Genomic DNA, 18,055 nt, shown 5'->3' with positions numbered 1-18,055 from the left:
CCAAATTGCCCTTGTTGTTGGGTGGAGGTGTTGAGTTTGGGTAGGGTGCTCTTTCCAAGAGCCAGTGCAGACTCGGGGGGCCGAATGGCCTCCTTCTGCACTGTAAATTCAATGATAATCTATGATTAATCTAGGACAAAGGTTCGGCACAACATCGTGGGCCGAAGGGCCTGTTCTGTGCTGTATTTTCTATGTTCTATGTTAATAAAAATATTATCTTTATAAGGAACCACCTAGAAATTGATTTGCTGATAAGAGTTTGATACTCTAAGTGTCTTAATCCATTAGCTTTATTTCTTTATTATTTTATAACACTGGACCTATTGCTTTGCATTAAAAAAATATTTAGTGATTAGAAGAGGTAACAAGAATATTTAAAACATTTTCTGGTGCAATTGATACTGACCTTGAAGTGCTTTATGTTGCTAGGTATCAAGCAGGTAAATGTTCCAAACCTAATACATCCCAAATTTAGCTGGATTTTGGCCAAGCTTGATAAAGAATTTACTCATTGCCTTTAGAAGAAAAGAATCTCTACATATTCTTATACTGATGTGTTATTTCACTGTCAAAATGCTTTATTAGATATTAAGTTGAATAGAGGAAGAAAGAAAGTCATTGTTAAAGTGATGCTGATTTTCTTTTTCTTCGTTCATGGGATGTGGGCGTCGTTGGTATTGCTCATCTCTAATTGCCCTTGAGAAGGTTGTGAGCCACCTACTTTAACCGCTGAAACCTGTGCAGTGTCGATACACCCACAGTGCGTTGAGGCAGGAAGTTCCAGGCTTTTGATCCAGTGACAGTGAAGGAATGGCAATATATTTCCAAGTCAGGATGGAGTATGCATTGAACTGAGTGGCAATGTCCAAGTTTGGAAGTTATTGGCAAGTTGCTTCAGTGCATTTTGTCGATGGTACATACTGCAGCCATAACTCACCAGTAATGGGGGAGTGTATTAACATAGAATTTACAGTGCAGAAGGCTATTAGTATGTTTCATTAATATGTTTGATAATGAAACATTAAACAAACATAAACTGATTTAACCTAATTATTTGTTGTCTTAAATGTTTATGTGCAGTAACAAAATATTCCAGCAAAGATCGTAATATTTTGGATACATTGTTCAATCAATGATAGACTTTAGATTTACATACTTAATTGATTTTCCTTTTGAAAGCCCAAATTTAGTGCTTTTGAACCTGTAGTTGTTCAAAACTCATTTTAGTAGATCCTAATCCTGCGTTTGGTATAGTAGTAGCTTTTCAGGAGCAAATCAAGTCCTAAGTTCCAAAATATGCAACCAGTAGCATCCTGAACTTTCTCTCTTAACCCCTCTCTCAACACACAGAGTTAACGCTTTGTATGGAGAGCAACAGCTGAAATATGCATATATGAGTACAGTGTATGATATCCGTCCTTCAGTTTTACAACTTCCCTCCTCTTAATCGCTTTTGAATGGAGCAAATTCATGGTTAAGAGTGATTTCACAGACAACCGTGACCTCTCAACTTTGCTGATGTGTTCATTTTTCACAAGTGAGTTTACAGACAATGGGAGTAAAGTAGTTAAATCTGACCATTATTTCAGCTAACGTCTGGATGTACGTTTAGTGAAGGAAGAGAATAGAGAAAGCTTATTGGATAGTAAGCCGAAATGGAAGAAAGTCTCTCTTTCCTTCCATCCCAGGTTTTCTGAGTATTGTAGTATTCCATTGAATTTTATAGCCTCCCAGATTATTTGGCCTAGTAGAATATGGTCATTATGGGAGTGGATCTGAATAGAATCTGGTCAAAGTGGATCCTGTACAACTTGAAATTTGCTACATTGCTGTTTATTATTTTCAGCAATGATTTAAATTAAGGCATTAATGGAACTATTTATAAATTTGCAGATCGCATGAAAACATATATATAAATAAGTTGATATAAACAGAATAAGAATAAGTAGATTGAAGGATTATTCAGATAAAATGTTGCATTTATATAATGGAATTAATATAGGAAAATGGCTAAGGCACCCAACTGTTTTTTTTAAACATCAATTTTTTTAAACTGATGCTCTTTCTCATTAGAATCCCTCCGTTCCAATGCAAAAACTACAGGACATACAAAGAGCCATGGAATTGCTGACAGCATGCCAAGGCCCTGGCAAGAGTCTGGAGGAGGCAAGTCAACACAGATACCACTTCTGGGACACCCAACCGGTACCCAAACTTAGTACGTTTAACACATATTCTGACTGACTACAGTATCTGTAGGAGTCTTCTGTTGTCGTGAAGGGAGCATTTTCAGCTCAGGATCTCTTCTAGCAAAGGGAGAATTCCTAAACAAGCATTACATAAAGAATTCAATATTTAGGCCAATTTTAAGCAATGTTAATTTACTGAACTAGTAATTCAGCAAAGAATTATTTAAAACCCACCATGACAGTTTGAGAATTTAAATTCTGAAAATAAAATGCTGGTGCCAGTAAAAGTGACCTTGAGCTGCTGGCATGTTGTAAAAGGTTTGTCCTTTAGGGAAGAAAATCTGCCTGGTTTGGCCTGTATGTGATTTCAGTCTCATCACAACCAATGTGGTTAGCTCTTGACTACCCTCTGAAATGGCATAGCAAGATACTCAGTTATCACCATCCCCTCAGGATAATCACAGATGGGCATTGCTGATGATGCCCACATCTTGAGAATGATATTGCATTAGTAAAAAGACTGGCATCAAAATATCAATTATTCTAAAAATAGATTGATCAAGTTCCTAATAAGTATACTTTTTTTTCTACGTTATTAATGCATCAACTGCATTTTTGTTTCAAAATGGTTTCATTAGAGGAAAAACACACTGTTCAGGGAAGCACAAAAAATAGTGGACTTTCTGAACCAGTAATGTGATTACCCTCATGACTAGGCCATAATCTCATTTATCAAACATAAAGCTGTTTTTGTTCAAATATGTTGATATTTATAATGCACACTGAATATTGAAACGCATCATAATATTACTAATAGGCTAAAATACTTCATGACTTGCCATGTTTGTCAATTTAGGTTGTTCTAGCAATACTCACTTTGCTGCATCTTTTTAATGAATTGTAGAATTACTAAGCCTTGCAATAGGAACATCTGGAATGGGTATTCAAACAAAGCCACTCTGGGCCATGTGACTATAAGACTGATCCTAGGACATATCTAGCTTGGCACTAGTTGTGACCTCTCTCTATCCTGTGTAGACAGTTAAAATGGCTAACTCCCGATTTAGAATGGCTAACCCCGATTTAAAATGACGAACGGAAAAGGCTGATGGGAAAATCCGCCAACAGGACTAAGAAACGGAGCTACAGGTAAACTGTGTATTCACCTCTGGGAAGGCCAGACAAGATCGATACCTGTAGCCATCAGCACAACAAAACACCAGCCATCTGAATACTAATGAGCAATCCCCAGGAACAATGTGCAACAATTTAGACACACAAAGCCAACCCAAACTCTTCGGCGCCAACAGGAGCCTACACAAAGGGAGGTGAACGATCACCCCAAGACCGTCCATCAATCAAGGAATCGCTCCAGCATTGGAGAATATCAAACCAAGTGATTGGGACAAAGTCCAATCACTTGGAACCAGGTACAGGGTCCGCCCCGAAAGGCGGGAAGCCCCTGGGGACTATAAGAATAGAGTCCAAGTTCAAATCGACCCTTCTGCACCCTTCTTCCTCCTGCCACCCTTCTGCTCGCCTTCCACAACAGCCGCTCAAATCGTAAGTCTTACTTCATCGCTCGCCACGAGATAGGCGCTCCTAGGTATCGATCTGTACCAGCTTCGGATCCCGCAGGCTCCGAACTCAAACGAAAGGCCATTCGTTTCCCTGACCTGGTGGGCCATTTCCAAAGTTAAGTATTGGCCTGTTAGTTGTAGGAAGTAGCTTAGAAGTAGAATTTATGCATAAGCATTGATTACTGTATATAATAAATGTGCGTTGATTTAACTCTTACTAAGCGGTGTGTTGGATTATTGATCGTTACTCGGACTTGAACCACGTGGCGGTATCAGAAAGATACCTGGCGACTCGAGCAAAGGTGATAGAACAGAGCAATTAAACTAAGGCTAAAGTTAGCAGCACCATTTATTTGGCGACATCCTGACGGGACCCGATCTAGAAGTGGAAAACCACTCCGGGAAAACCCAGAATTTGAATTAGAGATCCAATTGGAAACAGAAAACCACAAGTGTTCAAGCAGTTCTGATCAATAGTCATAATTCGGAAGTGTATGTATGCATGCGTAACTAACAGGGCTATAAGGTAAAACTGATAGATTTTTGTTGCGTCAAAACTGTCAGACGTTTGTATATCGGAAAGTAGCGAAAGCCGTACCCGTATTTACAGCACCGTCTTAGCCCCCCGTTTCAAATTTAAAAGAAGCATTCGGATCGGAAAGATGGCAATGCAGGCAATGCAGCGCCTAATGAACCCTGAGTAATTTGCGGTCGCAGCGACCAGCAGCAGTAGAGTGGGACAATGTCCCATTTGGGAAGAAGAGATCAGGAAATATCTCAAAGGGAAAGGATGGCCCCTTTGGAATGAATTCTGTGATAATGAGGAATCAGGTCCCGGGAGTATAGGACATACTTGGTGGGAGAACCTGAGCGAGATCCACAAAAAGAGCTTAGGGAAAGCTCACAAGCCGATGGCAATCGTGTTCTGCTTGGCACAACTGCGAGGCACAGAGGAGGTCGTTAGGACGCTCCGGAAAGAAGTAGAAGGCATACATCGGATGAGTAAGGTCGATGTAAGCGAGGCAGAAAAGGAGAATTTAGACTTGAGAAAGAAATTGGCAGCCAAAGATGGAGAGGTGGATGACGCCAAAAGGGCTCACCAGTCTTGTCTGGCGCACTTAAGCAGCTTCCAGTCTCAATATGAAAAGGCCTATCAGGACATGCAACGTGCAGTCCTGGTACAAGAAGAAACGGAAAAACAGGTAGAGGCATTACAGAAACTGTGTAGTGACCTAAAGGCAGCATTAAGAGTACTCCATGCTGCCACCACAGAACAAAGACAAAGCGCATTAGACCACGCAAAGTGCCGGATGCAGATTGCAGAGCTGCAATCACTGCTTTCTGTTCAAAAAGGTTTTCAGGAAACCTTTGGAGAAAGATTAGATCAGGAAGACGGCCCTGATTGGGAAGAGTTGAATGAAACAGCGCAGAGATATGTTCAGGGAACATGTGCGCAGGGATAGCCACAAAAGAGAAAAGCGCACCAATCCCCCACACAGCAGATAGTTCAAGCTCCAATGAACCCAGTAACCACCCATCGCACAGCCACATCGGACGATGCGGAATTTCTATATTCCACCCCCTTAACAGTGACCCAATTACGGGACGCGTGCGATAAGATCACACCGTTCCTCCCCACCTCAGACCTCCACCATTTCTTTGCCACAGTAAAACATCTGGCGACCATGTACGGCCTGGATGAGCGAGAGCATGTAAAGCTCACCGTTTTAAGTTTAGACCCGTCAGTAGCAGCAGCCCTTCCCAACCCACAGAATGTAGGAGCAGGCACCCTTGCAGAAATGCATACCGCGATCTTGGATGCGATCGGGTATAACCGGGGTGACCCCGTAGATGGCCTCAATAAATGTAGGCAGAAGAAATCTGAGCACCCCACAGCGTTCGCTGGATGCCTGTGGATTCACTTTGCAGCAGTCTTTGGAGACGTAGACTGTGCCCATTTGTCCCCAGAAAACATGGCCAAATGGACCCGCACCCTTATCTCACATGCCACAGAAACAGGACAGAAAGCTTGTACGAGTTATGATCCCTCAGAGGAGGCCCAGAACGAGAAGTGGGTAGTGAAAAGATTGTCCCGCGTTTGGGGACAATCTGTTCAAAGTAATCCCGCAGTTAAGAATAGCGAGGGAAAGCAGGCCGGTGCAGATATGCAGGCAGTAAAAACAACACACCACAACCCCGCATGGGTAAAGGAGGGAAAGAACAGCCCCCCGCTCAAGTCACAAGAGTATTACAACTGCGGACAGTTGGGACACTTTGCAAAAGAGTGCAATGCCCCTAAAAAGCCACAGAGAGCCCAGCAGACGGGCACTCTGATTAAGAAAAAGACAGAGCCCATCCATAGCGTTAGCGCCCGTTCAGATCAGACGGACTTCATAGATTCATAGATTATCATAGAATTTACAGTGCAGAAGGAGGCCATTCGGCCCATCGAGTCTGCACCGGCTCTTGGAAAGAGCATCCTACCCAATGTCAATACCTCCACCCTATCCCCATAACCCAGTAACCCCACCCAACACTAAGGGCAATTTTGGTCACTAAGGGCAATTTAGCATGGCCAATCCACCTAACCTGCACATCTTTGGGCTGTGGGAGGAAACCGGAGCACCCGGAGGAAACCGGAGCACCCGGAGGAAACCCACGCACACACGGGGAGGATGCGCAGACTCCGCACAGACTGTGACCCAAGCCGGAATCAAACTGGGACCCTGGAGCTGTGAAGCAATTGTGCTACCCACAATGCTACCGTGCTGACCGGAACGGACTGACGGTGTACGGGCTCCCCCAGTTGAGTCTGCGACACCCTTTGGGATCGGTCTGGACGACCGGTAGTTGCAGCAAAAATTCGGGGACAGCCTATCGAATTTCTCTGGGACACAGGAGGGTCCCGCACCACAATAAATTCCTCCACCATGTTCCAAAAAGACACGTGGCCCACTACAGCCACTATCACCCTCAGCGGCTTTACCGGCCACTCACAGCAGGGACACAACACAGTACCCATTCAAATTGGTAACATTACCACCAAGCACCCCGTGGTTTTAGTTGACCTGCCCCACACAGCAGAACACATTCTGGGATTTGATTTCATGAATTCCCAAAACTTATCATTCGATCCAGTCAACCAGTGTGTCTGGAAAATGGCAAAATCTGCAAGAGCCCCCGCAACGCTCAACATAGGAGAGTACATGAACAAAATTAGCACAGTAGGCGAATTTTGGTTCAACCCGACCACGCTTAGTACAGACAAGCAGGTTAGGGCAGTTCTGCAAAAGAACGGGGCAGCATTCGCGACCCACAAGCACGACTGTGGACGGATGACTGGCTCCGTACAAGTAACAGGACCTGACCCTAGACCCCAGAAACAGTACGGATTTCCCCAAGAGGCAGAGGGAGACATCTCGAAAGTAATAGAAAGCTTATTAGAGCAGGGCGTACTTAGATCAGAAGCCTCCACTAATAATGCCCCGATTTGGCCAGTGAGAAAGCCCGATGGATCATGGCGACTGACCATCGATTACCGGGAACTGAACAAAGTCACCCCCGCAGCAGCCCCCACAGTAGCAACAAGTCCCGAGACCATGCTCAAGCAGGGACTCAATTCCCGATTCTTTACGGTTTTGTATGTCAGTAATGGATTTTGGTCCATTCCATTGGCAAAGGCGTGCCAGTACAAATTTGCCTTCACCTTTAAAGCACAGAAGTACACGTGGACATGCCTGCCACAAGGCTTCCACAACTCCCCCTCCATTTTCCACCGACAGCTGGCAAATGGATGAGCCAAATTCTCTCGCCCCGAATGTCTGGTACAGTATGTAGGCGACCTACAACTGCAGACAGACACCAAAGAAGAGCACATTGAGCTTCTGTCCGAACTCCTGGAACTATTACATTCAATTGGTTGTAAAGTCAACCCCAAAAAGACCCAGATTTTGGAAGAAAAAGTGATATATTTGGGAACAATTATCACGCACGGTAAACGCGAGATCGAGCATAAAAGGATTGACTCGATTGCTAAATTGCCCCTTCCCCAGAACGTTTCAGCCCTCCGGTCGTTTTTAGGACTGGTTGGCTACTGCCGAAACCACATTGACGGTTTCGCCAGCAAGGCAGCGCCCCTCTCAGACCTAAAGAAAGGAGCCCCCTGGGAATGGCTTCCGCAGCATACGGATGCTGTGGACTCTTTAAAACAGGCACTCATAGCAGCCCCCGCACTACAAGTTCCAGACCCGCTTTCCCCTTATGCCATAGAGAAAGCGACCACAGACCGCACCCTTTCAGCCGTGCTCCTCCAGGAACGGCACGACCAGTTAAGGCCCGTAGCTTACGCCTCCAGACTCTTAGATGCTGTGGAGCAGGGATTTTCACAATTCTCACAGAACACCGCCACGCAACTTTTACTGGACGGACGACTCAAGGACGGTACCGTCAGTCAAATAAGAGCAGCTAGATGGACCCTTCTCTTGCAGGGACGGGACATCACTGTGAAAAGGACAAAGACACACACCTATTTAGCCGACAATTTACAGTACCCCGAACCTCCCATGAATGTGAGATTATCTCTCCACACAACAACACAGGCCCCTTTATCGCTAAAACACCCCCCAGAAAGATAGATAGTTCAACCCAGAGCCCCCCGCACACGGACACGTGTGAGCCCATAAAGACCTATGTGGCTGGATCTTCCACAGTCTTGGATGGGCAGCGCATAACAGGTTGCGGTATATATGTCGAGGACGCGCAGGGACGCGCCCTCGAGGAAATATCGTTAAAACTACCCGGACACTTAGGCTCGAAGGCAGCAGTGCTTGCGGCCATCGCATACATAGTTGAACACCCAGATTCTTTCCCCAGCCCAGCAGACATATACTCGGACAGCCTCTATGTCTGTAACAGCCTTACTGAATTTCTGCCCCTGTGGGAAGCAAGAGGATTTGTTTCCGCAGACGGAAAACCCCTTCCCTCAGCCCCATTGCTCCGTCATATTTTAGAAAAAGCCCAGAACAGGACTTTTGGGATCATCAAAGTCCACAGCCACCATCGTTCCTCCCCCCCTGGAAATGTGAAAGCCGACGCACTGGCTAAAGCAAGTTCCAGACATGGGTATTTTTGGACACCCCCGAAAGCGCGCCAGTGAGTGCAGTTCAGGTCTCACAGACAAAGATTGAGGATCTAGTGGAGGCCCAGGAGCAGGACACCAATTTCAAGGAGATTGTAAAGGGAAACTATCCAGCTCCCTATGAGAGATTTAGAAATACACTGACCACACATGATGGTGTGGTGTTAAAAGACACCCTTTATGTGGTTCCTGAACAGCACAGGAATCAACTGATTTGTTTGTTCAATGACGGTCATGGACATCAAGGAATCGATCCCACTACAGCCCATCTCAAGCAGCTTTGTTGGTGGCCGAATTTAAAGGAAGATGCAAACCATTACATAGAGAATTGTCTTATCTGTGCGCAGTATAATCCGGACAGATATGCCAAAAAGGCCCAACTCAGCCACACCCGACCCGTTAATGGCCCCTGGACTAACCTCCAGATTGATTTTATAGGTCCATTGCCCCCTTGCAGGAATGGCTATAAATATGTACTTGTGGTAATTGACACATTTACCAAATGGGTGGAAGCATTCCCAGCCCGCACAAACACTGCAAAAACCACAGCCAAGATTTTGACCCACCACATCTTTACAAGATGGGGACTCCCCCGCAGCATTGAATCAGACCAAGGTTCCCATTTTACGGGACGTGTCATGCAGAACGTCCTCACGATATTTGGCATCACCCAAAAATTCCACATAGCATACCACCCGAGTGGTATCGTGGAGCGCATGAATCGGACCCTAAAATCCACGCTCAGAAAAATGGTCCAGCAGAACAACACCACTTGGGACTCAGTCCTCCCTTTTGCACTGATGTTTTTGCGTAACACTATTTCTACCTCCACAGGTTACACCCCCCACACCCTCATGACCGGACGCCCCATGAAAGGCACAGAATTTCTATTAGGTTTGGACTTGACCAGCCCCGAAGTGACGGCCCTCACACACGAGAAAGCCGTGGAGCAATTAGTTGACAATGTTAAAACGGCTCAGCTAGCAGCCGCAGTAGAATTGGGCACTAGAAAGAAACAGAGCAAGGCTTGTTTCGACAAGACAGTGCATGCGACTGAGTATAGTATCGGACAGCAAGTGATGCTCTCTGTATATAACCCCAGCACATTCCTGTCACCAAAATACTCGGGTCCGTATTCCATTGCGGATAAAGTAAGCCCTTCCGTTTATAAAATAAAGTACCCCAATGGTAAGACTGCGTGGTTTCATATAAACCAGCTGAAGGCATATGGAACACAGTCGAACCACGCACACCACGTCATGCTCGACGCAGCACACCACACCCCACCCACAGCCAACGTAACCCTACCAACCCCCACCACGTCCAGCCCAGCCACGGACTCAACCGCGACTCCACCCCCGAAATATACACTCCGCCCCGGAACGCCCACAGACTGCAGCAGCAGAGACAGCGACTGTGACTCGGACGATAGCCACAGCACACCTCCCTACTATCCCAATGCAACAGGACCCACACCCAGCGATTCCAACTACGATCCAAGTGTTCCCTTCATGATCACTTTCCTGAACAAACCCGACCACCGAACCACACTGACGACCCCGATTTTGTCCCCACACAACTAGACACCAATTACTGGCACCGAGATAGCTCATCCCGACTCGTCCGCAACGACGAGAGCAACCCCAACTCACACCATGCAGCCCTTTCAGCCCTAATCCACTCCAGAGTTTGGCACCCGGGAGAAGAGGGCGACCTTGGGTCTGACTCCCAAACCGACAAACCCCTTTGCGACCCTGTTCGCAACTGAGAACTGAGGTGTCCAGATGATGTTTTAAAAGGAACCGCTTGGGAGAAGTGTTGCCCTTTCTGATGGAACCTGCAGTATGTTGTTTGTAAGTTTGTTAAATGTTGTATGTCCGACAGGAGAATTTTTTCTCACTGCCCCACGCCTATTGGCCGAAACCTCTGAGGACTTGCCTACAGAGACTCTCCAGTTCAGCAGAAACCTCTGAGGACTTGTCTGCAGAGACTGGTTACGGAACCAGATGCCCGTTCGTAACTGCCCTTCTGATTCGAAGGATAGAACCACTACGGCAGCCCCACCACAATGACTACATTTTCGCCTGTTCTTGTCGGTTGCTCAGGCAGTGGAGAAACGGCTTGGGACCCGCCCTGCCTGGGAACCCCCCTCTGGTCAATTACACTCGGGTACGAGAGACACTGCATTGGTAGCCGTCCTACCCGGGGACTCCATCCAACTCTTACCCGTCACGGCCCATACGCACCTCATTTTGGCCTTTTTCAGTTCAAAAAGTTTTGTTTTGTTTAGGTAACCTTTAGGTTGCCGGCCATCTGCTATTTACTTCCTGGACCATTTGGATGCTACATCAGCACTGGTTCATTATTGGGAAGTGTGCCGTGTCCTAAAATTTGGTTTTTTGAAAAAAAAATGAGGGAGTCACACATAGTGACCAATTATAAAGGGAATAATTGGCACCGAAGGTCAGACACACTAGCGTACGAGATATTAAACAAAGATAGTTACAGACACTATGCTTGTTTCTACAGAACTCCAGAAGCTTCAGGACCGGAGAAAACAAAGAAAGAAAAGGAAAGGGAACAGCCATGAGGACTTCCTTCAAGTGGATCACCCTTGTGCTATTGGACATTTGGTTGCGCGTGACCGCGAACCCCATGACTTCAAGCCCCCCCAGCCGTTAATGTTTCACTTTCCCGCAGTACCCAGAGCCCAGTCACCAGCGACACTACATCATCTTGGTGTGCCAGGTTCATAACCTGGTACTCCCTGTCCTATGTGATTGAAACACTACTAGCGTTGGCAATACTCTGCTGCATCGTGCAGACTATGCAGGGCATAGTAGGGCAGCACGGTAGCCTTGTGGATAGCACAATTGCTTCACAGCTCCAGGGTCCCAGGTTCGATTCCAGCTTGGGTCACTGTCTGTGCGGAGTCTGCACATCCTCCCCGTGTGTGCGTGGGTTTCCTCCGGGTGCTCCGGTTTCCTCCCACAGTCCAAAGATGTGCAGGTTAGGTGGATTGGCCATGATAAATTGCCCTTAGTGTCCAAAATTGCCCTTAGTGTTGGGTGGGTTACTGGGTTATGGGGTTACTGGGTTATGGGGATACGGTTGCGGTGTTGACCTTGGGTAGGGTGCTCTTTCCAAGAGCCGGTGCAGACCCGATGGACCGAATGGCCTCCTGCACTGTAAATTCTATGATGCGTCTACGGAAATGGAGACTGAGAGCCTACCGCGCTCGAACCCTGGTATATAGGATCAGATCCCCTATGTTCGGTTACGACCAGACCCCCGACCCCCGCGATCTATAATAAAGTAATAAAGTGCATTCACTTGCGTTATTGTTATTGTAAATAAAGAGATATAAAGAACTTTTCATGAGCAAATTGTATGATCCTGCGCTTGACTGCCAAGCCAGGAAAGACTGTATGAAATGCTATGATTTTGTTGTATGATTGAGGAAGATAGGATAATGGAATGTTTAAGTGAGTGTAGTGTATTAAGAATAAATTAGAGGTTCCCAGTTTATTGTTTTGTAATGCATGTCCCTGTCTGACATAGCGCCCTTAGAATTGTTAGTTAAAAATGTTTGTGCATAGCTATGGTCAGTGCAGAGGCCATGAAGGAAGTGCCCCCCAGGTCAGGGAATGGAAAGCAACATAATGATGTGATCCTTCACGCTTCACGTTAGGATCACAAGAAGGGAATGTAGCCAGTTAAAATGGCTAACTCCCGATTTAGAATGACTAACCCCGATTTAAAATGACGAACGGAAAAGGCTGATGGGAAAATCAGCCAACAGGACTAAGAAACGGAGCTACAGGTAAACTGTGTATTCACCTCTGGGAAGGCCAGACAAGATCGATACCTGTAGCCATCAGCACAACAAAACACCAGCCATCTGAATACTAATGAGCAATCCCCGGGAACAATGTGCAACAATTTAGACACACAAAGCCAACCCAGACTCTTCGGCGCCAACAGGAGCCTATACAAAGGGAGGTGAACGATCACCCCAAGACCGCCCATCGATCAAGGAATCGCTCCAGCATTGGAGAATATCGAACCAAGTGATTGGGACAAAGTCCAATCACTTGGAACCAGGTACAGGGTCCGCCCCGAAAGGCGGGAAGCCCCTGAGGACTATAAGAATATATTGAGTCCAAGTTCAAATCGACCCTTCTGCACCCTTCTTCCACCTGCCACCCTTCTGCTCGCCATCTACAACAGCCGCTCAAATCGTAAGTCTTACTTCAATGCTCGCTACGAGATAGGCGCTCCTAGCTATCGATCTGTACCAACCTCGAATCCCACAGGCTCCGAACCCAAACGAAAGGCCATTCGTTTCCCCGACCTGGTGGGCCATTTCCAAAGTTAAGTATTGGCCTGTTAGTTGTAGGAAGTAGCTTAGAAGTAGAATTTATGCATAAGCATTGACTACTGTATATAATAAATGTGCGTTGATTTAACTCTTACTAAGCGGTGTGTTGGATTATTGATCATTACTCGGACTTGAACCACGTGGCGGTATCAGAAAGATACCTGGCGACTCAAGAGCAAAGGTGATAGAACAGAGCAATTAAACTAAGGCTAAAGTTAGCAGCAACACCTGCTTTTCCATCAAATTTCAACTCTTATTATATAATAAGCATGGCAAGTATAGTATCACAGTGGTTAGCACAGTTGCTTCACAGCTCCAAAGTCCCAGGTTCGATTCCTGGCTTGGGTCACTGTCTGTGTGGAGTCTGCACGTTCTCCCTGTTTCTGCGTAGGTTTCCTCTGGGTGCTCCGGTTTCCTCCCATAGTCCAAAGATGTGCAGGTTAGGTGGATTGACCATGATAAATTGCCCTTGGTGTCCAAAAGGTTAGGTGGGATAGGGTGTAGACGTGGGCTTAAGTAGGGTGCTCTTTCCAAGGGCTGTTGCATACTCGATGGGCCGAATGGTCTCCTGCTGCACTGTAAATTCTATGTTCTATAATCCATTGATGTTTGTAGGGCAGAAAAACAATCATTCAAGCTTTTGAGACTGCTTTTGTTCCAGAGATATTTAGAACCAGAAGAGTTTTGCTTTCTCCCCATATCCTGTATTTTCCCTTTTTACATATTTCAACTGATTTTCTCTTAAAAGGTACAATGGTTACTGCCTCAATCATACACTGTGGCATAACAACCCTGTGAAGCAATAGAATTTAGCCCAAAACCTTTATCTCACTTCCTTGGTAACTGTGTTAAACTGATGGCCCTTCATCACAAACTCTGAGCTATAGGAAATAGTCATTCTTAAAGCTACCAAACCCCTTCATAATTTAAAAAAACCTTTGCAAAATCTCTTAGTCTTCCGTGCACAGTGGCCGGAAAAGCCTCGGTATTTCAAGTTCCTCCTCATAATTATAGTTTCCTGTCCCAGGAATCATTCTGGTAAATCTGAATTATAAATTCTCCATATCCCCAATGCCCTATCTGCAGTACTTTTAACTGCACCAACTGAAGTACTGTATTCATCTAACTTGAGAATAAACTGTCACTGTATTTGGAATCCAGATTTTGTTTGCTCTCTGGTGCTTCCATCTTGTTTTTCAAATGCATCAATGGTTTTTATTTGGAGGTAAAACAACAGCTGAATGACTAAACTAACTTGCTTAGAATTTAATGCAGTGCGCTGTTAGAACATAAGAACTAGGAGCAGGAGTAGGCCATCTGGCCCCTCGAGCCTGCTCCACCATTCAATGAGATCATGGCTGATCTTTTGTGGACTCAGCTCCACTTTCCGGCCCGAACACCATAACCCTTATCCCTTTATTCTTCAAAAAACTATCTATCTTTATCTTAAAAACATTTAATGAAGGAGCCTCAACTGCTTCACTGGGCAAGCAATTCCACAGATTCACAACCCTTTGGGTGAAGAAGTTCCTCCTAAACTCAGTCCTAAATCTACTTCCCCTTATTTTGAGGCTATGCCCCTAGTTCTGCTTTCACCCGCCAGTGGAAACAACCTGCCTGCATCTATCCTATCTATTCCCTTCATAATCTTATATGTTTCTATAAGATCCCCCCTCATCCTTCTAAATTCCAACGAGTACAGTCCCAGTCTACTCAACCTCTCCTCGTAATCCAACCCCTTCAGCTCTGGGATTAACCTAGTGAATCTCCTCTGCACACCCTCCAGCACCAGTACGTCCTTTCTCAAGTAAGGAGACCAAAACTGAACACAATACTCCAGGTGTGGCCTCACTAACACCTTATACAATTGCACCATAACCTCCCTAGTCTTAAACTCCATCCCTCTAGCAATGAAGGACAAAATTCCATTTGCCTTCTTAATCACCTGTTGCACCTGTAAACCAACTTTTTGCGACTCATGCACTAGCACACCCAGGTCTCTCTGCACAGCAGCATGTTTTAATATTTTATCATTTAAATAATAATCCCTTTTGCTGTTATTCCTACCAAAATGGATAACCTCACATTTGTCAACATTGTATTCCACCTGCCAGACCCTAGCCCATTCACTTAGCCTATCCAAATCCCTCTGCAGACTTCCAGTATCCTCTGCACTTTTTGCTTTACCACTTATCTTAGTGTCGTCTGCAAACTTGGACACATTGCCCTTGGTCCCCAACTCCAAATCATCTATGTAAATTGTGAACAGTTGTGGGCCCAACACTGACTCCTCAGGGACACCACTAGCTACTGATTGCCAACCAGAGAAACACCCATTAATCCCCACTCTTTGCGTTCTATTAATTAACCAATCCTCTATCCATGCTCCTACTTTCCCCTTAATGCCGTGCATTAGGGGCTGATTTAGCACACTGGGCTAAATCGCTGGCTTTTAAAAAGCAGGCCAGCAGCACGGTTCAATTCCCGCACCAGCCTCCCCGAACAGGCGCCGGAATGTGGCGACTAGGGGCTTTTTACAGTAACTTCATTGAAGCCTACTTGTGACAATAAGCAATTTTCATTTCATTTCATCTTTATCTTATGCAACAACCTTTTGTGTGGCACCTTGTCAAAGGCTTTCTGGAAATCCAGATATACCACATCCATTGGCTCCCCGTTATCTGTTGATGCAGCTAACTTCTTGCTTTCCTTCATTAACTATTTTGTCCCCGTTGGCTTTTAGAGACTGATTTATTACCATTCTTGTGTTATATTGTCAATCGTTGCACTTAACATATGACTATATCAAACATAGTTATTTTGTATTCATGATTCAATCTTCCACGTGTCAAGTTCAAAAATATAAGATGCATATATTTAAACACTGTAAGCTTATTGTCGCAAATGCGCCATATCTTTTCCATGAAAGATTATTTGTTCTTGGTGAATTAATTTTTAATTTATAATTTCAGTTTTCATGAGCTATAGAGTTGAGCATGTAAGTAGATACTTGAAGTTCTACAAGAATTGTAATTATTATCCAAAATCTAAATGATTTATTTCACAAAGTTATATTGAAGTCTGTGATTCAATTATTTGGTTAAGGAGCTCATTTTAAAACAACATGGTGGGAAAAAGAAGGGAATGCCATTTGACTGCCATTTTCTTTCAATCTGAAATAGAGAAGCACAGAGTGTAAACGGTTTATAAAAACTTGCATATGTTATCAAACTGAGCTTTCTACTTTTGAAAGTAGAATAAGCTTAAAAGCTTATTGCTTGGGAGATTTAATCATGAGAAAGAACAGGAAAATTGCTGTTTACCTAGTCTCCATTACAATTTCATCCAAACACAGTTGATTTATGTTAACATCTACATTTAAATTGCTGATACGTTAACGTTATGTTTGCAGTGAATTTATGAAAGAGTTCTCTGTTTTGGTCCCAATAGATGAAGTTGTGACAACTCATGGTTCTATTGAACCAGATAAAGAGAATATCCGCCAAGAGCCATATTCTTTGCCTCAGGGCTTCATGTGGGATACTCTGGATATGGGCAGCTCTGAAGAGGTGTGTGGTTCAAACATTTTAAACTTGTACACAGTCACTGCTGGTTTGGTCTCTTTTTTTTATGAATATAGTCATTTTAACTTAAGTTTACTTATTTGTATATTATCCTCTCCCCATTGTACATTATCCTCTCCTTCCTTATTACAAGCTGAAAGAAAAGACAATGTGGGTAATTAGACTTTCCAGCCTTCATCAGCTTGGAGGGACATGGGGCTTGATATTGTAGTGGACTATACTTGGAGAAGGTGTGAAACACATTTGAATCCAATCCAGACTGTTACTTCTTTTCTCTCTACCTGCAAGAGTGCTGTCAAAATGAATTTGAGAATTCACAAGCTATGTGAAAATCGCTTATTGTCACAAGTAGGCTTCAATGAAGTTACTGTGAAAAGCCCCTAGTCGCCACATTCTGGCGCCTGTTCAGGGAGGCTGGTACGGGAATTGAACCGTGCTGCTGGCCTGCCTTGGTCTGCTTTAAAAGCCAGCGATTTAGCCCAGTGTGCTAAACCAGCCCTTGCTAAAAACCAGCCCCTGTCCCAGGAGTTGTGAGCCCACCACTAAATTGAAGAAGCTATTGGGGTAATTGATGTGGGAAATTGTAAGACAACGCTTGTGAAAGTATGTAAGTGAGATTGGATCAGGAAATGCCATTTATGTTTAGGAGTGTGTACAGTTGTACCTAAAGTGACTTTGTAAATTATTTCCAGAAATTGTCATAGCCACTATAATGTTGTATTAGTAATTTATCCTTCAACCAATATTACTAAACTATTATCTGATCATTAGTCTCATTGCTATTTGTGGAACTTTGCTGTAAGCAAATTGGTTGCTACATTTCCCTGTAATTCCCTTCAAAATATTTGGGTACTACGTTCTAACACATTTTAAGACAATCTGCAATAGTGGTAATGACTTTGAAACCCTTTGGTGACGAGGGTAGTTGAAGCCGCAATGATCAATCATTTCAAATGGAAATGGAAGGGAACTTGAAGAAAATAAACTTGCAGGATTAGAGAGGAAGAATGAGACTGACTGGTTTCCACTACAGTGATTCAGCATGAACTCAGTGGGCCAAATGGCCATCTCCTGTGTCGTAAATTACTCTTTGATTCAAATCTGACTAGTTGCACCAAATAAATCCAATTCTTGTGGATTGTTTGTGAGATATAGTTCATTTTATAGAAATGTTCTGAAAATAT

At 44.5% G+C, this 18,055-nt stretch overlaps 1 protein-coding gene across 4 annotated transcripts in view; it reads left to right on the top strand.

The window, feature by feature from the left end:
- nmt2 (N-myristoyltransferase 2) overlaps positions 1–18,055 on the top strand; it is a 93,908-nt gene that overhangs the window by 45,706 nt on the left and 30,147 nt on the right. For all 4 annotated transcript variants that reach the window (XM_072508662.1, XM_072508661.1, XM_072508659.1 and 1 more), the window contains exons 3-4: positions 2,074–2,218; positions 16,738–16,856. In XM_072508662.1, the coding sequence (XP_072364763.1) occupies positions 2,074–2,218; positions 16,738–16,856 (264 nt within the window). The remainder of the gene's footprint in view (positions 1–2,073; positions 2,219–16,737; positions 16,857–18,055) is intronic.

This window comes from Scyliorhinus torazame, chromosome 6, assembly GCF_047496885.1.
Source record: "Scyliorhinus torazame isolate Kashiwa2021f chromosome 6, sScyTor2.1, whole genome shotgun sequence".
Classification (NCBI taxonomy): Eukaryota; Metazoa; Chordata; class Chondrichthyes; order Carcharhiniformes; family Scyliorhinidae; genus Scyliorhinus; species Scyliorhinus torazame.
Note: the sequence above shows the minus strand (reverse complement) of the source record. Positions and strands in the feature narration are given on the sequence as shown.